This window comes from Astatotilapia calliptera, chromosome 6 (genome assembly GCF_900246225.1).
Source record: "Astatotilapia calliptera chromosome 6, fAstCal1.2, whole genome shotgun sequence".
Taxonomy (NCBI): Eukaryota; Metazoa; Chordata; class Actinopteri; order Cichliformes; family Cichlidae; genus Astatotilapia; species Astatotilapia calliptera.
The window spans coordinates 19,893,275-19,916,993 of NC_039307.1; the positions used below are offsets into that span (position 1 = coordinate 19,893,275).

Genomic DNA, 23,719 nt, shown 5'->3' on the forward strand with positions numbered 1-23,719 from the left:
TATTCAAGTGTTTAAAGGGACCAGTTTTACTACTTTGGATAGATACAAGTTCAGAGAACATCATCAGTCCAGTCCAGGGCAGCTAGTTTTCTTCCTCGGGTCATTTCTTAGCCTTGCCTTTGCCCTTGCCTTTGCCCTTTCCAGAATCCTCCTTCTTCTCCTTGTTTGACTCCTTGGTGGGTTTGGCCTTCTTGTGCTGCAGGGAAGAACAGGAATGCATGTGTGAGAAATATACAGAAAGGTGAACTTAACACTTATAATGATCCCAGAGCTTGAATGCACTCACCTTAATCATAGCGTCTGCTTTGAGCCCCTCTCCTTCGTCTTCAGACTCCGGATCTTCCTGGCTTATTTCCTCCCCTCCCTCAAAGTCTCCTCCCCCACCACGGCGGCCTTTCTTCACCACTTGCAGGGAGTATGGTGTTAGGTGGACCTCTTTATTGTATGTCCGTGTAAAGGCGGCCTTTACCTGGAAGGTGACAACGACAGGTGTCAAAAGTCGCTGGTTGTTGGGACGTAAAGACATCCAGTTCTGTTCTCATGAGTCGCAGAGATTGACGAAGCAATTTGAGATCATTCACGTCATAACTTTGGTTTTAAAGGTACTTTTTGTTATTCCCTTCTGTAGATTTTTAACATTTTCACCACCACCAGGGGGCCTCAGTAGTAGCGGTCATTATCAGTAGGAAAACTTTTAAATGTTGCCACCTCCTCACCTTGGAGTCCAGTTTGGAGTAGGGGTCGGGCTGTCCTCCCCAGACGCTGATCTCCATGATGCTGTCCACGTCCTCCTTGATGAGCTGATAGTCGTCCAGCAGCTGCACGGCTTCGGCAGCGCCCTCTGCTCCGTGCTTCTGGAGTGGATTTAGAATCGCCTGTCGCAGGTAGTGCAGGTAATCCAGGTTGACCGCCTGTTTGCTGCTCAGTGTCCTGAAAAGAGCCGAGCAGATAAAATAATTCAGTGTTGCAGCAGCAGTTTGAGCTCAGCAATGTGTTAAAAGCATCATTTTAAGACGATAAAGAAGAAACACTGACTTTAAACCCATGTGCGAGGACAGCTCCTGCACGATGCGTGAGTGTTTATTGGTCGAGGAGTTCTTGCCGAGCCAGCTGGGGAAGATCGGGAATTGATTCATGTAGCCTCTCATAAGCTCGCCTGGTAACACACTGGCATAAATGGCCTGCAAATATGCACAAAGACACACACAAACACAAGAAGAAGTATGATCAGGGGCTTTCATCAGAGAAGCACCTGTGTATGCATCCCTCAGGGAGCCTTTCATCAACGTTCAAGGCTCACTGAGCGGCTTTCTGTCCTGTTTTTCACGCTCTCATGATAGCAATGCTTTTGTGTGTGTGTGTGTGTGTGTGTGTGTGTGTGTGTGTGTTTGTTACCTGGGTGGGTAGCAGTGACCAGTTTTGTCCTGAGCGGATCCGTCTATCCACCAGATCGCCATCACAGATGGAGTCAGCCGTCTTACTGAGCAACACCAGGTGGGACTTCAGGTTGCCACTGCCAAAAAAAAACAAAGGAAACGAGCAAATTTAAAATAAAAGTTTGACATCTTGGTCAATTTTACGCATGGGATGAAGCAGGTGGCCTCTCTCACCCTGCAGCAGCTGGGCGCACGTGCAGGTAGTTCTCCTGGACGAACAGCGGCGCCAGCGAGTAGTCGTGGAAAAAGAGGTCCGACTTGTCGATGAGGCTCATGCGGGCCGTCTCCTCCCCCGAGGCAAACACCTTCCTGCAGACGTCAAACGGCCCGAGCTTCATGTCCTTGCGTGCGCTGGCTGCGTCGGACTTGCACTGGTCGTACGTCATCACCTTGTCCTTGGCTGACCACATGCTGAGATTGTGGATCACCTGGAGAGGAAAACAGCCACAGTGGTAAGGAGGTAACCACAGGACACAACCATCTCAGGCTCGTTATGAGTTGACGCTTTGATTTCTTTACCTGTCGGACATCCTGATTGGAGGCTAAAATGATTTCGTTAAGAGCTGGGGGCGGGATCCTGATTCCCTCCTTGAAAGCAATGGACATCATGGCTCCCTGAGAAATGAAGAAGTAAGCGCGACTGTCATAGATGCTGTTTGCTGTGGTTTCTCTGGGTGACTGAAACTCTAGTGTTCATCACTCTGTCACTTAGCACAAACCCAACTCCAAAAGCAGCTGGGACACTGGATTACATATAGATAAAAGGAGGAGGAAACGATTTTAAAACCTCACTAATAAAATCCACAATAAAAGAAAACACAATTAAACACAGAAAACATCTCAAATGTTTAAACTAAGCTTATTTAGAATTTGATGGCAGTAACAAAAGGCTCAAAAGTAAGTGGTACTAAAAAGAAACATCTGGAGGAACATTTAGCAACTAATTGGATTAACAGGCAAAAGGACAGTGACATGACAGAGTATTAAAAATAAATCTTACAGAGAAAAAGGTTCTCAGAAGTAAAGACAGGCAGAGGCTCACCAATCTGCAGAAAACTGCAGAACAATTTCAGAATAATGTTCCTCGATGCAAAATTGTAAAGAGTTTGCGAATATTATCATCTACAGTTAATCTCCTCAAAAGATTCTGACAATCTGGAGAAACCTCTGTGCACGAGGACAATGCCGAAAATCTTCAGGCCCTCGCATTAAAAAACACACAAGTTTGTCATGCAAAGCTCTGATTAGTGTTTGCACATCTGGAAAGGCACCATCTATACTGAAAGCTATATACAGGACAGATGTGTGAGTACCTTGATTTGTTCCACTCGCGGTCTCTGGAAGCGGAGATCGAAGCAGTAGTTGGCCAAAGATCTAATCTTCTGGTGGTTCCGATCGTTGCACATGCAGATGATGGGGATCTTTGAATTTTTAATAAGGCCGATCATTTCCTACAGGAGCAGAAACACATCAATATCGAAGAAACAACAGAAATAAACCAATAAGCATGTGATCTAAAGGTCAGCTGGAGAGGTCTGAGGATCAGACTGAACTATTTTCTGTTGCAGTTGCTCAGTCGACCATCAACCAGCGCTGAAACCTGTGAGTGCTTATTTTCCACATTTCCCTAATCTAAAACTTTTAACTTATAAAAGTTAAGATCTCTACAGTCTGTAAAAAAAAATGCCGTCATTTACCTGAATTCCTCCGCGGTCCTCGTTACCAGCCATGCCGTCGACCTCGTCCATGATCAGCACGTGTTTACTGCTCACTGTCTGTGACGTGCCTGCAAAACGCCAAGAAACAAGAAGAAGGTTTAAGTGTCACTGATTAATCGTTTGTATGTTATGTTAATTTATTAAAAAGTTTGTCCAGCATGCACTTCATAAATATTGTAAAAGCACAGCCAGAGTTGCTGTTTAAGAAAAAGTGGAATAAATGAGCTCTTATCTACTTTAATGGAGAAGTCACTGCTGTACGAGAACAACAACCACATCTGTTTACCTTTGCTGTTTTAATAACAGCCTGTGCACAGACTGCGTGTCATTTTTAATCACTTGTATAAAAGGCAGCTGAAAGCTGGAGTGACCTTTGTAGAAGTTCTCTATGCTGGTGTTGTTCAGCGACTCGGCGACGACCTCCTTCAGGCTGTTTTTGCTGCGAGTGCAGCTGGCGTTCATCTCCACATAACTGAAGCCCAGCTCCTGCAGGACGACACAGACGCAGTGAACGCGAGGCTGAGATTAGAGCGGCGTGCTCAATACGCACACAGACTGCTCACAATAAATCTGTGTGTGTTTTCACGCTGACCTCGCAGACCAGGGCAGCCGTGGTGGTCTTTCCCACCCCTGGCGGGCCGGAGAGCAGAGCGGCTTTGAATCCTGAGCCATCGTCTTTCCCTCCAAACTTACCAAACCGAGCCGCTGCATAGAAGAAAGCAGAAAAGAACACACGCAGACTTCAGCACAGACGGGTTTAAAAAGCTGAAATCGACCAAAAACAAATCACGTTCAGTCTTCTGCTACCTGCTGGTTTGCCGCTGCCGTGGTTTTTGTACCAGTTCTGCAGCCAGCGCAGCAGCTTGTTTGCACAGCTCTGGTCCCCCTGCTGGCCAATCACAGCCTTCAGAGAGCGTGGACGGTACTTGTCCACCCACAACAGGCTGCCACCCTCTTCTGTGGGTGATGGAGATGATTGTTCTGGGACAGAAGAAGAAGAAGAGGTAGCAGAGGAAAGGCCCAGCTCCCTTCGCGCAGTTTGACCCGAGCCTCTCCCGGGTGGAGTCCCACCGTCTCTGGTCTTGGTACTGCGGCCTTGTGCCTGTCCCGTCTTTGAAGGGCTCGGGGTGTGAGGTGATCTGGAATTACCCTTAGAGGGAGAGATCTTCTGGGCCTTCGGGGTGCTCTTTGAAGCCTGGCTTGGAGGCGTCTTGGTCTTTGTGGTTTTGCTCTATGTGACAAAAGCAGAGGGTATAGAAACCCAGCGGAAATGGGTAAAATTCATCTTTTAATGTAAAGCGTTTATTCCGGGAGCAGAAATGAGCAGCTGTGACACAAGATAAGTTTATATATATATGTATGTATATATATATATATATATATATATATATATATATATATATAGATTGAATCATACATTACAGGATAATTTCAATACTGACCTCAGCTTCCGCAGCGATCTCATACTTGGACTTCTTTCCTGGTTTGGTTCCGATCAGCTCCAACAGACCGTCTTCGTCGAGGATCTGGGTGCCGAAGCTCTCCGCCTGAGAAACGCAAGAAACAAAACTATGGAGCAAAATGTTTCACGTGTGTGTGGGAAAAATAGAGGATAATAAAGAAAAAAGGAGCAATTTTTATTATCATTTTCTGCCATTTTTTCGTATCTGGAGCTCAAACTGTTTATCCTTAAAGTCTATCTTAATTTATTGAATTTCCTTATTTTCTATCATGTGTATTGATAAAGTACTCATAACTCACATGATCGGTGCTGGAACAGCTAATCCCTGTGAGATAAAAGCTCGGGCTTCAGACAGTTTTTTCTATTGATGTCAAATCCTTTAATATGGTGATGCATTCATGTTCAAAGAGATAATCACCTTCTCCAGCTTCGATGCACCGCTGTCTCGGCCCTGAATCAGGTAGGTGGTCTTCTTGCTGACGTTGCCCGTCACCTTGCCTCCGTAGCGCTCGATGAGAGATTTGGCGTCTTCTCTCTCCATGGACTCGAGGACGCCGGTCAGGACAAACACGCAGCCCTCCAAACAGTTTTCTGCTCCCTGGAAAACACAAACCACGCAGGCAGTAAAGCAAAGGCAGCGCAAGCTTGCTGGCCAGCTGAACGATGGCGTCTACAGCGAGCACAGGTTACCTTCGGGATTTCCTTTGAGCCCAGAGCTCGTGGTCCATCTCTGTTCAGGAAGTTCCTGTAAGCTGAAGAGTTGGCCTTCTTCTTCTCTTGGTCGTCAGGGCTTGTGCTCGTGCTCTGAGACAGAGGCAAATAATCTGGGTTTTAAATTGTTTGAAGTGGATATTTTTATCTATATGCTCAGGTTTTTTCTTCCTCTGATCTGATAGGTCGTCTGTGTGGCTCACCTCCGGTTTCTTGGGAGAAGTCTTAAGTACGGTGGGCGTGGTTCCAGTTTTGGGGGTGAACGTCTTCTCTGAGATAGATGAAGCGTGGGGCTCCTTTTTGGGAGAAATTTTCATCTTAGTAGGGGTTTTGCTCTTTACCCCTTCGTTCTTGTCATCATCCTTTTTCTTCATCATGGCCAGTTTGGAGCTGGCTTTTACAGGAGCTGTGGTCTTTTTGGGAGACGGACTAACCACATCTTCAGACACGCTGGTCTTCGAGCTGCTCCCAGGGGCGGCAGCGTCTGTGGCTTTCTTTTTGGGGCTCGTGGTCAAGACTTGTTTTTCATCAGAGCCTTTGCGAGCCTGGATGGTTGGGAAGACAAAAGAAACAAGACTTGAAATAAACTTGAGAATTTAATTGCACAAACCTTTTTAACGCTTGCAGCCTTTACCTTCTTCGCTTTTGGCTCTTCATCCAGCATGGCCAGCGTTCTGGCAAACTCCTCATCCTCGTGGACCTGTTTCTCCAGCTGAGAGTGAAGCAGCAAAAACATGAGAACAGCAGAAGAGCTGTAATGAACTACGGGTCAAAGCCATCTGTCAATTTACTGAGCAGCTCTAATTCAAAGTCAAATAAACCAGCAGTGGCTGATCAGCCTACCTCCATGTCCTCTTCCATCTGCAGCTGCCTGGCGATTTCCTCATCGCTTATCAGGTCGTCTGTGAGAGTCGGCTGAGGAGTTTTTACAAAGGATCGTTACTGAGTCATGAGAGGATGAGTAAAAAAAACAAGGAAACACACACAGAAGTAATGCCTCAGTACTCACAGCCTTTCGTTTGGTGCTGGCTACCAGCTTCTTGTCCGAGCGCTGAACACTCGCGCTGCCAAAGTAATCGAGTACTGATGTGGGGGTTTGTTTGGACTGAGGGGGCGGAGCTGACTTTGGGGTGGAAGGCACAGGAGGAGATTTTGGTGTGGTTTTTCCCTGGGTGGAGGATGGCTTGACGGGAGACTTCCCCGACTGTTTGGCGTCCGCTTTTGTCGTTTTTGCGGCGCCGTTCTGTTTGGATTTGGAAGTTTTCTTCAAGGACTGGAAGTTGTCGCTGTCTGAGTCTACAAGCAGAAAAGAGAGGCCTCCTATCACGCGTTTATAAAAAAAGGACATTTTCCCTTTAACGCTGGGGTAAGAGCACATCTGAAGCATCACCTGTTTCAGAGACGTACTGCACGGGATCTTTTTTGTTCGTCTTCGCTTTCTCTTTGGGGGATTTCGACTTCCTCACTGGCTCCTCCTCATCTGAGTCTGAGCACAAACACAACGCATCACTAGAACCCTGCACAGAAACGGGCTGCAAGGCTCCAAGAAACTCAAAGTGGAAGGGATCATGAAGAAGAATGAGCTGTGATTGGTCAGGAGCACATGTGAGACTGTTGAAAACTACAACATTTTGACCCTGCTAGTTCTTCTAGTTCTGAGGGGGTAAAAATTCAACTTTTATAGGGGGCTAATAATTCTGTCCTCATCTAAATCTACAATCTATTTCCATTCATCTTTGGATGAAAATATGAGGCTAAATCTTTTGTAAACTTTAGAAAATGTGTGTTATCTTTTTTTTTTTTTTTTAAATCCAGATGCACAGTAGAGCCTGAGGATGCTGCAGGTCGCTGAGTCCCCGCATACATCTCATCAAACAGCAATAAACTACATTTTAAAGGAATGTATTTTAACAAATCCTTTAAAAACCTTAAGAAAAATAACAATGCTGTGACACCGAGACATCACTGTGGAGGAAATGCCTACCCGAGGCTATGACTGCGTGCTTCTTTCGTTTTTTCTCCCCATCCTTGCGTTGCTCCTCAGTTTTTTTGCTTTTGACCTACAGAACACGAAACCACAATAAAGCCGGATAAACAGGATGAAGAGGAACAGAGAAAGGAGACAAGGAGAGGGGGCAGCTCCTCACCTTGTTGGCCTCTTTCTTCTTCTTTTTCACCTCCTCGTCCGTTGACGAGGAATTCTTCTTCTTCTTCTCCTGTTTGTCATTTCCGTTCGGGGCAGGTTTCTGCACCGCAGGCTTAGCCGACGTCGGTGCAAAGAACCGCCTGATGTCCTGCACACACAGAAGAGTACAAACTGTAAGAATTACAGAATTACGTAAAAGGAAAAAACAGGGGAAAAAAATCACTTTTATCAAAACTATACATCCTGACTCATAAAGTGCCTGGGAGTAGGAGCTACGAATGCAAAACTATTTCATTCTTTGACATCTCAGTGAGACTTTGTATCCTTCCATCCTATCCCATCCACATCTTTGCAGCTCAAGCACATGATCTCATTTTGCAAATTAGAAAAGATGAATTTCACAGTCAAAGGCAGCTATATTCATTTTTTCCCCAAAAAGTGGAAATCTTTTATTATTTTAATTATTTACCAATCTTGTCTGTAGACTAGCTCACTTATTTTATACCTATTTGTAGTTATTTTGGTTCCCCAATAACTTATTTTACTTAAATCCATTTTATTATGCTTACTCAGATACATAAATTAATACCGACTGGCCCTCCTTGATAATATATTCATACCCACTAGTTCCTCCCTATATTTTCCCTAATTGAATGAAGCCATCCTCTTCACTCTGCTGCTCCCATTAGTGGACATAACCACCATCTGTCACACCAACCCTCTGCATGTCCTCACTACATCTATGAATGTTCCCTCATCCTGTCACTCCCAGTGAAAATCTTAGCATAAGGACATTTCCTTATGCTAGGTTTTATGAGTTTACACCACGAGTCAACTTTTGATTTTACATCAGTTAATTTTGCTTTTTTTTAAAAAACAAACAAAACGATTTTATCTTTAGTTTTATTTAAGTGAATTAAAATCACCTTATTGGCACCCAAACAAAAACAAACGTATTCAAAGTCAGCTCAGTCTTTTCACTCATGCCACAGATGTTGCTGCTTCACTGTAGCCTGCAGTGCAGCTGTGAGGAAGCATCTGCACCTGTGTGTGTCCTTCTACACCCACTGCTTCATGGTTTTCCTTTAAACTGTCACCCCTCTGCATGTTAGTCAGTGTGCTTCCACAGCAGACCGCACAGCTACACAAACTACAAACTGTACGCTCTTACACTTCACAGATTTCACCTTCTTCACCTGCTGCTCAAAGCTTCACCTGAACCAAAGGATTGAAGTTTATCCTCTTTAGCAGGAGCTAACTGCGCACTGCGCTTCATCATCATCATCATCAGTAGCAGCAGCAAGGTTTAACCACACAACAGCATCATTTCCTCCATATTTACCCGCTGTGTTTATGCACACAGGCTCCAGGTTTGAGTGAAAAAGCAGCTGAAATATGTCACGTACCATTATGAACGCGCTTTCTCGGTGTGTTGGTCTGTTATCAAAAAAAAAGTAAGAAAAAGCTTCAACTGCTTGGCGCGAAGCAAGAGTCCGCGGTCGCCTGGAAATGACGCTCCGGCAGCTGGTTGGCGTGCGTCACCGCGTCACCACGAGTACGTTTTTTTATTCGACTAAAGAAAACCTAAATGTTTACAGATATGTCAAGATAAATAAATAAAAAAAAGTTTAAAACAATAAATAACAAAAATTATTTTTTTGTTGTGGTATAAATTAGCAGATTTTTTTTTGCATTCATTTCTTATTGTGAAGAATTTCCGGTAAAATCTGCGCGCTTTTACCACTGAAAGCAATGAGCTGTATCACTGATTTGATAATGCTCGACTTTCATATCCATAATTGTAGAATTGAAAGTAAAATAAATAAATATATGAACTAAAATTAAACTCAAAAAATGACCACAATACATATGGTTTGAGCAATCAATACAAAATAAAAATAAACTGTAGTGTCTGCACTGTTTGAATATTGTTTAAAACTTGAATAACCTACAGATTCTAACTAAAAATGCAAATACAAATAAAAACAAAACAAAACTACTCTCCCGGAGGAAAACACCACTCAAACTACTTCCTTTCATTTTTTCCCCCCAGCAAATCCACTTTCTTGCTTCCGCGTTATTGTTTGTTCTTTAAAAAAATAATAGTATGAAGAAGAGAAGCGACCTGGATGTATTTAATCCGAGTTGTATAGCCCAAATAATTTATAGATACTGTGAGGAATGAAGGTTTAATCTTTTTTTTCTGCTCCTCTTGCATTTAAACGTGAGACTTTCACACAAACCACACATGGTGAGTTTATGAAAACCTTCAGGTTAGGTTGCATTTGAGTTCCTCTGGTTTTAGAACAATTTGTCTGTTTGACTCCTGGTCCTCCTGAAGATGTTCCTGAGGTCAGACAAACGCCTCACACATCAAACCACCTCAGTCTGTGTGAGACTGAAGTATCAGCGCTGTGAGGAGTCTGAAATGCTGTGCTAAGAACAAAAAGTAAAAATCTAGGTAACAAATGTGACATTTGTTTTAGGCAAGTCTTAGGGTTAAATCTTTTGCTTTTAGTAGTCTGTGTTCGATTACATGTTCAAAATTAAAACTTGCCATTCTGGCAACAAACCAGTGGATGTGCTGGAAACTGTCTGTGAATCACTTTGGTCCTCAAGAAATCTCAGTATTTTCACAAGCTCCTCAGTGAATCTGATCCATCAGTTTTATTGTTATTATAATGAACTACAAGGAAAAACTGACCATGAGCTTAGCAGAAATTTAACAAAAACAGTATACTTGTATAAGTAAAAGAAAATCAGTTTTGGGGGCACAGTGTTGTAGTGTTTAACACCGTCGCTGAGCATGATCCCAGCATTCTGTCCACGATGTACTTTGCATCTCATCCTGTGACAGCAGGGATCCAGCCCATTCACAGCCCTTAAGTTCATCGGTGATTACAATGTCTTTAGTTTTAGTATTCAAAACCTGGCCGGTGAAACAACCTCTAACAAGCACTGTTTGATTATTAATATTCATCCTGAATTTCTTAAATCTTTCCTCTGAAACAGAACAACTCAAACTAACAGTGAAGCTAAACTAAAACAAGGAAATCCACTGAACAAAGTGAAAATAAAAATCTTCAAATCTTAAACTTCTGATGATGGGTAGAACTACCCCAGTGACTCTTTCGTGTGCAATTTATAACAATATCAAGATTTTGCTGAACTATTCTCAAAAACCAATAAGAAAGGGAGGCAGAGACTGGATTAACTGGAAAACACATTAGTTTATTGGTCTTATTAGCTTGTCATTAGCACTGTGCTGTGCAGGAACTTCCTGATGTCCTTCTTTCCGACTGTGGTGGTCTGCTGGATCAGGGCTGCTGGAAACAAACAGAGGAGCCGAGTGTGAGGACAGAGATCAACTGAGTGGGAGGATTAATGAAGAGTTTACTTCAAAAATAATGGGCAGCTTTAGGAGCACAGATGCACGCTGTGGTGCACATTCATGCAAACAGTGACGCCAAAAGCATCCACACAAACACCACATGGGGCTGGAAAACAGTTCGTATCAGTTACAGCTTTTATGAAACTGGTAATGATCTGAAACTGCCGATAAAATGTTAAAAGCCCAGTCAGATTTTTGGAGATTGATTCACACATGAAGGCGACTTCATGTAAGGAGTATTTATTAATGGAAAATAATTTAACTACATCCATGAGCCCCAACAAATAAGTTTAAATAAAGTGGAGCAGCAGCGCATTGTGTAAAAAGATCTGAAAGAATGAAACCATTAAAAGGAAGAAAAACTAGCAGAGCATGCAGGACAGGAGGATGGTGATGTCTAACCTCCGAGAGTGTAGGTGTAACTTTTACTGTTCCGGTTCCAAGACTGTTCCCTTCTCAGACACGTAAATGCCGTCCAAGAACTTCCTGATATCCTTATTTTTGACAGTTGTGGCCTGCTGGATCAGAGCAGCTGCAACAGAGAAGTTGGGGTGATAAGTAGCACATCACAACAGGATTACACAAGATTCAGGAAGGACTGTGTGACACACTGTTTGCTGTCTTTTTGGCTCCAAGTTCAAATTTCATCTCCAACGTGTTTACTAAGAATCTGGATACAAGTCCAGAAAAACCTGATATGTCCCTGAGGCAGCGGTCTCATACCGACCCTCCTTTTTATACATGCAGGTCGAGCTGTTTGGATTGTAGCATGTGAATCAAAAGGTAGTTAAAAAGGTCTAAAAGCATCTCACACTCGCATCTCACAGCTCCATCAGGGATTTACAGGAAAATCCACCTGCAGGAGCATTTTGACTTTAAACTCATTTTCAGAAATTATATACAGTCTTGAGTGGATTATGGTCAGGTGACAGTTTTTGGCCTTTGTTTGACATCAATATGATATTTATACTCACTGCTGTATAACAAAGCTTTGCCTTCAAAAGCTGAGCCAAAAAAAAACAACTAATATGGACAAAAACTAAAAATACAGATTCTGGAGAACAACTATAGACTAGCAAAAAAAAAAAAAAAAAAAAAAAACCCAACTGAGGTGGAGCGATGGGGTTTTTGTTCATCAAAGTAGACGTGCAAACACAAGACCATGCTCAGTCCTTAATGTAGAAGAGTGAAGGCGAAAAATCAACTCAAGGAGAAACTCAAACTTACAATAGTCTAGAAACACTGGTGAGATCAGACGCTGTTCTTCTCTGATTTGAGTTTATCCTCTTTCCATAATTTCATTTGAGAACCTGAACTTAATGTCTGTCAGATAATCGATAAAACCCTCACTGCACCCCAGTAAGGAGAACAGTAGGACTTTAGGTGGAGGGAAACTTGATCAGAAGTCAAGTGTGATAAACTGGATTAGCAGCTGCACTGATGTCCAACTGCATGTAGTGTGTACAGATGATGTGCAACAACTGTCCACAGAGTCCAGTTTTCCAACCATAAGGTCGGTGACAAACATCCGCTGATGTTTTATTCACTCTTATCTACACCGAGCATCAAGGTGACACTGAATCAGTTTCAGGACGGCTGCGACTGAAATAATGAAAAACTTCTCATCTGCTGGTGGAGCTTGACATAATCATATCATTTCATCCTATGGTGTAGAAAACCTAAAGAGGAAACAGCAGGCAGACGTACCAGAGTTGGACACCAGCTCAATGTCGTTACCCTCCAGGACCAGCTCGTCCTTCTGTGCGGCTGAGACTGAACACAGCACACCTGAAAGAGAACAAGGACAAAAGTTTAGTCTTATTATACAAAATTAGAAATGTTTAAAAAAAAGAAAAAACCTCCACTACATTTTCAGAAATATTTGTCTGTGTTTTGTTTTTTCTGTACTACTTGAACACTAAAGTGGCCCTCCAATGAGATGACAGTTCCACCAAATAATAAATATCCAGCTTCAGACATTACATCACCAAAATGAGGCGAGCTCAGGATCTTTAGATCTGCTGAGAGAAAAGTCGATATGCTTAACTGACCATGTTTGAACTCTGAGTGCAACTCCAGACTTCATCACAAATTAAAGAATCTGCTTCAATGACTCCACAAAGTCTGCACGTGCCTCACTCTCTGCCAATTCTAAATCCCTCCTCAGAGACTCACTACACCAATTAATCTGTATGTGCCTGGCGGGACTGTCGATCGAGGACGCTGAAGATATCTATCTATTCGGAACCGTGATAACAGGGTTCATGCTGATCGGAGTTGGCTTAGCCCTGGTTTATCGGAGAAATAAGAGAGCGGAACCGGCTGTTCAAACCCCCCCAAGGCTGCCCGCTGGAATCGCAATGGAACGAGGCGCAACCTCTCACAACGAACGTAATATGGTCAACACCTTTGAGACGCTTACAGCTGCTGTGAAGGCTCAAAACAACACCATTGAGCGTATGAGGGGAAACATCAGAGAGAGGCCTGCTCAAAATGAGACCCTTGAGCGACAGTTGGAAGACATCGCGGAACGGATCACTGCAGTTGTGAGGTCTCAGAATCAAAAGAATGACAACACCATGGAACAGAAATTTGATACCATCATGGGGAGGCTCGCGACTCTCCAACAGGAGATTGAGAGGCCAGTGTCAGAGTGTTAAAGAGCAGCCTGAAAATTCTCCTGGGCTGCTCGCATGGAAATTAACAAAACCAACATGAACATTGCGGATCCCCATCACGGCGCCAGCTGCAGGCCCAAGGCTGGAGCCGAACAATCACTCCCTGATAACGACTGTGTTACGGCTATTCTTCCCATCCCATGCAAGGACACCTGGATTGGCTGGAGGACTGTTTACTTAGCCTGATAGTTCAGCTGAGACAGTGTCCTTCGGCCTATGGACACGCACACACATACACTTACACTGATAGGCACTCACTCATCCCCCTTCCCTTTCCAACGCCTTCGATGCTTGTTTCCTGCGAGGGAACACGGCGGGTCTGTGTGCCGCGCTGGAATGGTAGCGCTGTGCAGGGCGGCTGCTGTGTTCACTTCGGATTACTCCTCACCCCCCACCCACCCCTGTGGCTTGTCATGTCTTCACAATGTTGTGCTGTGGACATTTATGTGCTTTTTGTGCAGAGGAGTTTTTTTTTGTTTCCTGTTCTCATGCTGTCCTACCATGGAAGCATAGCTTGAGTAGGGGTCTCTTTTTTTCCTCTTGTACTTTCCCCATTGTAGTGTACATTTCAATGTTTTTTCTCTGATTCTACCAATCTCCGACCTGTATCCCCATGTAATGTTTGTGCTATATGTGTAAGGTCGGGGGGGGGGGTCCCATTTCACTGCAGGGCAACCTGCATGTGACGAATAAAGCTTTGATTGATTGACAAAATAATTTCCTAATCCATAAATTTAACGAGCCCTGGTTTTCAAATCAGCCGTTAGCAGTTTTTGCCCAACCAGCAGCTCGTTCAGCTTCACAAGTGTGTGAATTTCATGATTTTAGTATGATGCCTCTTGGGCTTTGAACTGATGAAACAAAAGATCAGAAAAACAAGTCTTTAATGATCTTTAAAGATAATTTGACATTTTGAAGACTAAAATGATAAATTCACTGTGGTCCCTTCCATCTGGCTATTTTAACTTTTAATGTGTCACAAGTATTTGTGTCTAATCAACCACAAACCCAATATGAAGTTATACATAACTTCCAACTTCTCCTGACAAAGTCATTTACGCCACACCTCAGAAACTTTGAATATTTCTGGACTTCACACGTGCCATTCTCATAAACATTTCCATGATGTGACGCAGACTCACCACCCCTCATTCGGACACGGCGAATGTATTTCTCTCCCAAGAAGTTCCTGATCTCGACCAGGGTGCCGCTCTCCTGGATGACCACGTTGATGGGGAAATGGGCGTACACGGAACGCATTTTGTACCGGAAACCCTGCAGTGGCACAAAAGCATGAGAGGCAAACAGAATTGATGCTGGAACAATAGGCAGGGTCAGCCAGAAGCATGCACAGGGTTTATAACTGGACCGACTGAAACAAGCATATCTGAGCTCTCACCAAAGTGACTCCCTTGATCATGTTCTGGACGTGGCTGCAGATGGTGCGGACTGTGGCCAACTCCTTCCTGTTTCCCCACCATTTATCCACACGAAGCTGAGGGGGAAAAAACAAAACAAAAAAAAACAAAAAAAAAAACACAGCAGCTCAAATCACTTGCATGAAACAGGTGTTGAAGCAATCAGCCCACATGTGAGCGAAATACTGGCCTTGCAGACCGCCATTGGAAAATGCAACCACATTTACCTTTTGCAGTAGCTGCTGTTTACCTGTTGCGATACACTAACTACACCCCGGCTAACAGCCTCAAATCTGACAGGAACACATGTCAGAACACCAAAAACCAACTCTGTCGTCCAAATGCATTAATGTCAGTATACACTTACTATACAGCAAGTGCAAACCACACAGACTATTGGACACATTCTAGAGGTTTTAAACGAGGGGCAGCACGGAGGTGTGGTGCTTAGCCCAGTAAGAAGGTCCTGGGTTTAAATCCACTGGTTGGCCAGGGTCTTTCAGTGTGGAGTTTGTATGTTCTCCCCTTGTTTTGTTCTTTCAGAGTATCCTGGTTTCCTCCCACACTTCCAATATATGCCATTCATCCGCTTCTCCTTTTCAGGGTCACAGGGGGCGCTGGAGCGTATCCCAGCTGTCACAGGGCGAGAGGAAGGGTACACCCTGGACAGGTCGCCAGTCTGTCGCAGGGCTAACACACAGAGACAGACAACCATTCGCGCTCACATTCACTCCCGCATTCACAACTATGGGCGACTTAGATTGATCAATTAACCTAACCCCACTAATTGCATGTCTTTGGACTGTGGGAGGAAGCTGGAGTACCCGGAGGGAACCCACGCAAACACGGGGAGAACATGCAAACTCCACACAGAAAGACCCCGGCCTGATGGTGGAATGAACTCAGGACCTTCTTGCTGTGCGGCAACAGTGCTGCTGTCAAATATATGCATGATACATTAATAACAAAGTGTGCCATAGGCGTGAATGTGAGCATTAACAGCTGTCTGTCTCTCTGTGTTAGCTCTGCAATAGACTGAAAACCTGTTCATGCACCCTGCCTCTCGCCCTATCACAGCTGGGATTGGATCACGTGAAGAAAACAGTTGGATGGTTTCAAACGCTGATATCATCTCAGTCACAGCCAGTCAGATATTTCAATAGTTTCCCTCTAAAATTAAAGACTTTTTCTACAACTTGTTCTTAGCACTGTTGACACCAGCCGTGTATGTATTAAACCTTTTTTTCAACAGTCATATAAACAGCCCTGTACAAAAACTCATTCTGCAATCCACTTATGGCACTTTTAGGCAAAGCACATAACTGGCTTTTAGGATTACTCCCATTTTAAGACAATAAATTGACATTTTAAGCCCTTTACCTACAAACTTCGCACTGAGCAGAGTAGTTTGAAGACCCGACCAGTTCTTAAAGCACTTTTCTAAATGATGCAGTTGTTAATTTTACATATCCAACCTCAACCAAAACAACTCACTATTTAAATCTGAAAACTTATACACTCTAAAATCACACATCCTTAATACCAAACATGTGTGATGCCCTCCTGCCATCACATCCTGGGGCTGCTAACTTCACTTTAAGTAACTTAGCATTATTCTGGCTCTTTCATACCTTCTTCTGTTTCTTGCCCAGCAGGCTGAGCTCCAGGTTGATGTGGTTGAACTCCCTGGTGAGCTTGCCACGGGGGCCTTTGACAGTCACAGTTCGGCCCTTCAGCCTCACCTCGACTGCCGCACAACAAGCACAAATATAAAAAAAAGGTTAGAAGCTACTCTACAGACAGGACATAAATACATCTGTGTGGAAAACTGATTTTCCCCTTACCATTGTCGGGGAGGTCGACAGTTTGGCTGCTGAGAATGGTCTTCATTCTGTAAAGAGACAAAATAGGTGCTTTCAACTCTGAAAAGTTTGACTGGCTAAAGATTCAGGCTAAAGCGTGTATGCCTTTATATCTGTGATATTAACAGCTCCACAATGACTGTTTACTAAAGTTCGGACTGTGAGATACAGGCACACCACACTGGTGTCAGCAAGCTTTAGCTACAATGCTAACAGAAGTAAGCATTAGATAGCCGACCAGCTCCTTTCATGAGATACCGATACAGTAAAAACGTTAGAAATTGTTAAATAACACCTGGAGCCGCGCAAACGCCATGTTTAATATGAGCATTGTTGAATCCGCTGTGGGCCTCAGCGCTTACAGAGCGCCAGGCCTCAAGCATCAAACCTGATTAAAACTAACATCATATATCCCGACAGAGCTAAAGTAGGCTACAAATACAGATTATGGTGAGAAGTGTAACATATTCTCAGTGTGATGGCTCAAAATCGAGCGAAATATAGGTTTAAGAGACATAGATGTAGTTAGATGAAAGCAAGGCAACAATTTTTCGGTTATCCTCACCTCGCCGGTAGCAGAGGAAAGGAGGAAAGGACGACGTCACCACGCAATTGTACGTGCCACCAGCAGGCATTACCAGACGATCGAGGAGCGCATATTTTGGATGTAAATATTTGAACAGAGGTGTCGCAAACCACCAAAAAGATTCCAAAAGTTAAAGAGCAGCGTTTTCTGTTGTTATTTTTTACTGCAAGCTTTTCAAACATTTTATTTAGCTTTGCTGCATTCGAGTGGCATCGTACAGTCTACATTCAGCACTCCCAGAGACGCGTTCACTGTCACTTCACTGCAAAGGGATTTCAACATTATAACTGATGGGCGATTTCGCTTACTTAAGTATTGTATAATATTGAGTATTGTCTCTCAATTTGAATCTGATTCAATTTGTTAAATAGTATTTAAACATGTTTTCATGTAAGTCCCTTTCAAATGATCATCATTAATGGCCATCTTTTAGTCCATCTGTTGCCTTATTTTGTTTTAGAAATTTTTTAATGCTGCCATAATGTTATGTTCCAGCTCGTCTAGTCTTCATTTTAAAATATATCTATAAGCCATTAAGTTCGTAAAAAAATCACCTACGTTGAAATTTTAGCTCATTTTTTTTAAAGAATACTTTCCAATTCTGTCCGCTTCACGTGAAGCACCAGACCAAAGCAGTCGTTCACCGAGGTGCTATCCCAACGTTAACCGCCTGCTAGCCAAAGTCATGGCGCTACTCAAGCAAAGTTGTTGCGTAGCGGGTCGTTTCTCCACAAACCACCTATGGCTGAGTCCCAGATGCATCCCACACGTGAGTAGTTAAATTCACAACTCAGTCTAACAAACTTGGGTTCGGATAGTCTATTAACGGCTCCAGCCGGTGAAAAAATCTGACTGCGGGCTTCCCAGCTGGGTCTGTCAGGAGGCCTCTGACAGATTGTATGTGTCTAAGCGAATATGTAGTTTAGTAGCCGGAGTCGTGACCACCTTGTCAGTGTGAATTGCCGTGTGTAGAAACACAGAGAAGCTCCTGAACTAATCGTCAGTGTTGCTCTGCAGGTTTACACCAGCTGCTTATCAACCAGACCCTCCCCGGAGAGAAGTGACAGAAAGAAGGAGCTGCTCAGAGACGACGGGCCTGACCTGCAAGACTTTATTTCAGGGGAATTATCTGAAAAAAGCAAGTGGGCTGAGTACAAAGGCACCCTGAAGAGACAGAAGGGAGAGAGGTGAGGCTTCAGGCCCCGGGGAGCTTGAGCTTTGGTTTGAGTCCATGTTAAGATGCTGGCATGTCTGAGTTTTAAACTCATGATCACTGACAAAAATAAACAGACTGCATTTCACTTGTAGCAGCTGTTGGATTATACTAAATGACAGGTCGACTATCATTTAGTATAGAAATCAGCATCTGCACGTTTATTTTGTTCTGTTAATGCACACAAACAGAAGCTGAGTCTCTGAGTCCAAAACTTCATCACAAACACTGCTATAAGCAACGCTGTTAAAGCTTCAGTAAAAGCTAGTCAAAATGTTTGCATTAAACATTCAAATGGAAAAATGGATTTCAGAGGAAATATAAAAGTGTTTGTTGGATAATGAGCTGTTGGCCTGCTCGGCTCTACCATAAATGTGCAGACACATGCTATAGAGAACAGTTCAACACCATAATGAGCATTAAAGGCGAAGTCGACACATGCAAAAAGTAACGGGCGCTTGGTTAGCGCCCTGCAGCCAGTCACAAAAGATGCAAGTGAAGTTGAGATTAAGAAAACGACTGTTTAGTAGCAAAACGCATCCAAATGCATGCAGGATTTTTCATCATAGAGCTCAAAATACAGATGAGGACAAAGTTATTACATGTAGGGGCATCAGGCAGACCTGACAGCCTGCCACTAATTCTCAATGAGCTCTTCCCCGCACTGCAGGCTCTGACCTAGCAGGTTTCTTTATTATCAGTAAACGTTTTTTAGCAGTATTTAGACACAGATACTTAGAGATGAGAGCACTGTTAGACACCGAGCTGTCTGCTGTTGTTCCTGTCAGGCTGCGGCTGCCTCCATGGTTGAAGACTGAGATCCCCATTGGAAAGAATTACAACAGGCTGAAGAACACCCTGAGAGATCTCAACCTTCACACGGTAAGTTTTCCGTCTGTAAGTTGTCAGGCAGCCCAGCTGCTTTTTGGCTGCTGTTAAAGAAATGTTTGAGGTGCAACTAATGTGATCTTTGAAGGTCTCCGCTGATTCGCCTTCACACTGCTGTAGCACTGACGCACTTATCAAAATATTGCAGTTTCTCAGCTCACTGAACGGCACATGCTACGTTTTTGACTATTCAACCTTCAACAGAAAGGCTGAAAAATGTTTAATAAGATAAGAAAGAAATTTTGAAATTCCCGTGTAACAGCAGCCAAAACATTAAACAGCCCATTAAAACAGTTTAAATGCAGTAGGATAGCTCAAAAAATTCCAAAGCTTCCAGCACCCAGTTTGGATTTCAGCAGATGGCTGCCCCTTCCTGAGCCTGGTTCTGCTGGAGGTTTCTTCCTGTTGAAGTGTTTTTTGTGTTGTTGTTTTTTTTGCCTTCCCTCTGTCACAAAGTCCTATCTCATAGGAGCTCATCTGGTTTTGGAGTTCTTTCTAATATTGTTGGGTCTTTACCTTATGATATAAAGCATCTTTAGATGACTGTTGTTGTGATTTATGAATAATCTGTCTGTTATCTCAGGTGTGTGAGGAGGCCAGGTGTCCGAACATCGGGGAATGCTGGGGAGGAGGAGAGTACGCCACAGCCACAGCCACCATCATGGTGAGTCTCTGCTGCTCTCTGAATTTACTTCCAGTTTTTGAAGAGGGCAAAGAAGCACTTTAATCTTTAATATTCACCATCTGTTCTTTTATGAACTGGCGCTGCCATATCAGTGTTTTGTATTTGTCTGGATTCTTTGTTCTATTTTAGCGAGATAATGTATTTGTGTGTGTAGCTGATGGGAGACACATGCACCCGTGGGTGCAGGTTTTGCTCAGTAAAGACAGCACGTCAGCCTCCGCCTCTTGACCCTGACGAGCCGTACAACACAGCCAAAGCCATCGCCGCCTGGGGACTGGATTACGTGGTCCTCACCTCGGTCGACAGAGACGGTACTAGTTTCTTACCTGACTGTATCTGCATGAGTCTCTTGCTGTTGTGCATCAGCAAGAATTACATGAGTGACGATCAACTGCATTGCAATTTGTAGAATTTAATAACATAAAGCTGTAAAGAAATCAGACTGTTCTGGTTTTAACTTTCAGTTTACAAATACAAAAATGTCCACAAATTAAAGATAAAATTCAAGGCATTTTCAAAATATTATATATCATATATATCTTAGATTTTTCTTCTCTCTGTATTTTTGTGCAGATATTGCTGATGGTGGAGCGGAGCACTTTGCTAAGACGGTTACTAACCTGAAAGAAAGGTAAACACGACTCCGCCCCTTTTGGATTTATTACATTATCTGAATGTCTTTGTAAAAGCAACTTTGATCCTGCCTGCTAGAAATCCTCAGATTCTGGTTGAATGCCTGACTCCTGATTTCCGTGGAGACCTGGCAGCGGTGGAAAAGATCGCCCTGTCGGGATTAGACGTGTACGCCCACAATGTGGAAACAGTGCGCGAGCTACAAAGGTACTGAGGGATTTTTAATAGACTGTAAGTCCTCAGAGTCAAAATCTGAGCATCTAATTTCTAGTTCTGCCATTAAAAAGCTTAAATTCATGGTCATAAACACACATTATAAAGCTGGCTCGTGTGAAGTATTGTTAAAGTTAATAACAACATGCAATGTCGTTACACTGCAGTAACACATGTTGACCAGCAGGTGGTGCAGCAGAGACATTTCTCAGATGCACAGTGATGTTTGTCGTGTATTTACAGGCATGTACGTGATCCCAGAGCAAACTTTGATCAGTCTCTGAGCGTCCTGAAGCACGCTAAAAAGGTCAAACCGACGGTGCTCACCAAGACCTCCATCATGCTGGGGCTTGGAGAGACTGACCAACAGATCGTCAGCACTATGACGGGTGTGTAGTCCGCTGTCTCACGCACACACACATTATAAAAAATCAGACAAACTCTACAGTTTTCTGACAGGATGTCATTACAGAGTTGCGAGAGGCAGAAGTGGACTGTCTAACACTCGGGCAGTACATGCAGCCGACCAAACGCCACCTAAAGGTAAACACTCCTACTGCTGTGCTGCTGGCTACAGACACATTCACTCTGACTCTGTGCGTGTCTTTGGGATTTAGGTGGAGGAATATGTCACTCCAGAGAGGTTTGCCCACTGGGAGAAAGTTGGCAGTGATATGGGCTTCACCTACACAGCCAGCGGACCACTGGTGCGATCCTCCTACAAAGCAGGTGAGAAGTGATGTTAATAAATGTTTATTAGTATTTTTTGGATATATTAATATTCAACATGTCCAGCCAGTGTGCAAAGAATATTAAATCTCTATATGAAATCATTTTAGTTACATATTTTCAACTTTGCACTTCTGGAAACATATTATAGACTTTGTCAGATAAACATTGCAATTTTTTTTTTTTAAAGAGACGATCAGGTGGGGAAAAGAGTGCCTAATGAAGTGCACAAATCATCCTCGTGACTGTCCAAAGCCAACTAAGCCAAAAACATTCAAATAAAAATGGAGATATTAGGTCAGAGATAAAAAATAAAAACAAAACACTGTGATCAGGGATATCAACTATAAGCATAATTATATGATTACAAAGACAAAAGAGAGACAGTTAATTTGTTTCAGTTAAGAAGAGAAATCATGTTATTAAACGTGGCTTTGCATTTTCAGACAAATTCAGCAGTAAAACTTGGGCCAAATCACTCAATAAAAATTAGATCAATTCACGTGGTGGAAATGAGCTTCCTCTGAAGGGCGGGTGGGCTCCCCCTCAGAGACAGGAATGTAGAGCTCAGTCATTTGGAAGGGAATCGGTGTGGAGCTGCTACTCCTCCTCCTCCTAAATGAGGTATTTTAGGTATGTCCTATTTAGAGGAGGACCTGGGGCAGACCCCACAGTAGCCTTAAGAGGTTATCTCTCTCAGGTGAATTGGGAATGCTTCAGGGTCCCCCATGGAAGAACTGGGATAAGTGGGCAGGGAAAGTAGGTTTGGGGATCTCTGCTTAGACTGCTGCTCCTGTGAACGGGACAAGAAGCAGAGGATGGATGAATTCAGTGCATTTCTTCTTTTCTTTCTTCACAGGTGAATTCTTCTTAAAGAATCTACTGAAGAAGAGGGAAACAGAAGCAGCAGAATGAGGAGCCTGCTGTGTGCGTTCAGCTGTACGCAGTGACAAAATGAGCTTCGTCCATCTGTAACGTAATGCACCGATTTAAAGTACAGCACAGGAAACATGTTTAATATTAGTACAATGTTTGTGGGAGGCATTAAATAAAGCTACAGAAGTGACAATAACAGACTTGTAAGTACAGGGACCATACTCTAACTGCTGCTCTGTGTTCCCTGAGAAAAAGCCAGAGGGCTGCATTTTAAAGAGACTATCAAAGAACAAACAGCAGACACGTTGGGTAACCCGAGTGTCCACCAACTCGCCCAGCTGTCAGGAGCAGAGGCTGTAATTTGCTTCCGCTCCTTGGGGATTCCTAAATCCCATCCCTCGTCTCAGTGAACTTTGGGTTTAAAAAAAAAAAAAAGCTATGTTGAGACAACGCCGGTCTCTGCGATTCTTTTGGTCCTGGTAGAGATCACGCTGAGATGTTTCCATGTTTTACACAATCCTTTTATTACCCATTATTCTTACAGATGCATCTGGAGATCAGCACACTGCAGTCCTATGCTAAAGGCTGATCTAAAGAACTCCACACAACAGTTACAGTTATAACCTCTGGTCTCCTCCCCCCTACAGTAAACACCCCCACAATGGAAATACACTAGTACAGTGGCCAAGGGTGCTGACACCCTGACCCCATCTCCTTTTAAGGTAGTGTCCCTTTGCCTGCCCCTCACCCTCAGTAATTCTTGCTTCCTGGCCCAGGTTGATTGTCCTCCTGCCCTGCACCCCAGTTCTTTGTTCCCATTCCAGGCCTTCTTACACCCATTAACGGCCATATTGTAATATTACAATCAATCCCAAACTATATTCTCTTTAACTATGATGTATATTAAGGAATCTATTCTCAACAGCTACTGACCTTTAACAGTGGGCTCTGTTCACGGTCACCTTGTTGTGGAAGTTTTCGATTAAATAAAGCCTACAGACGAGCAGTAGCTAACACTCTTTAATCCAAACACACAAAGACAACAGACAACCAAGTTGGCGGAGAGCCTGCATG

At 43.5% G+C, this 23,719-nt stretch overlaps 3 protein-coding genes across 4 annotated transcripts; 1 reads left to right on the forward strand and 2 right to left on the reverse strand.

Annotated features, from left to right (window-relative positions):
• Nucleotides 1–2: 2 nt before the first annotated feature.
• rfc1 (replication factor C (activator 1) 1) lies at nt 3–9,023 on the reverse strand. Its single transcript, XM_026170944.1, has 23 exons — nt 8,880–9,023; nt 7,475–7,621; nt 7,312–7,387; nt 6,718–6,813; nt 6,337–6,623; nt 6,171–6,242; nt 5,962–6,039; nt 5,531–5,872; nt 5,307–5,420; nt 5,035–5,214; nt 4,597–4,701; nt 3,962–4,385; nt 3,747–3,859; nt 3,526–3,640; nt 3,134–3,222; nt 2,750–2,887; nt 1,956–2,051; nt 1,611–1,864; nt 1,396–1,513; nt 1,036–1,181; nt 717–930; nt 287–469; nt 3–196 (listed from the first exon to the last, which is right to left on the reverse strand). The coding sequence occupies exons 1-23, from the start codon at nt 8,880–8,882 to the stop codon at nt 101–103; spliced, it is 3,486 nt and encodes a 1,161-aa protein (XP_026026729.1). The 5' UTR covers nt 8,883–9,023; the 3' UTR covers nt 3–100.
• Nucleotides 9,024–10,683: 1,660 nt separating this feature from the next.
• On the reverse strand, nt 10,684–16,890 carry rpl9 (ribosomal protein L9). 2 transcript variants are annotated; one of them, XM_026170948.1, is made up of 7 exons: nt 16,805–16,890; nt 16,592–16,707; nt 14,942–15,037; nt 14,685–14,817; nt 12,572–12,652; nt 11,267–11,396; nt 10,684–10,796 (listed from the first exon to the last, which is right to left on the reverse strand). In XM_026170948.1, the coding sequence occupies exons 1-6, from the start codon at nt 16,848–16,850 to the stop codon at nt 11,290–11,292; spliced, it is 579 nt and encodes a 192-aa protein (XP_026026733.1). In that variant the 5' UTR covers nt 16,851–16,890; the 3' UTR covers nt 10,684–10,796; nt 11,267–11,289. The 2 variants fall into 2 exon arrangements, with proteins under 2 accessions (XP_026026733.1, XP_026026732.1); XM_026170947.1 differs by having other exon boundaries at nt 10,684–10,799.
• An 866-nt stretch (nt 16,891–17,756) lies between these two features.
• On the forward strand, nt 17,757–22,841 carry lias (lipoic acid synthetase). The gene is made up of 11 exons (XM_026170946.1): nt 17,757–18,177; nt 18,426–18,595; nt 19,410–19,503; nt 20,093–20,173; nt 20,349–20,505; nt 20,768–20,825; nt 20,906–21,034; nt 21,284–21,429; nt 21,513–21,583; nt 21,658–21,769; nt 22,629–22,841. Exons 1-11 carry the CDS (start codon nt 18,094–18,096, stop codon nt 22,682–22,684), a joined length of 1,158 nt encoding a protein of 385 aa, XP_026026731.1. The 5' UTR covers nt 17,757–18,093; the 3' UTR covers nt 22,685–22,841.
• Nucleotides 22,842–23,719: the final 878 nt, after the last annotated feature.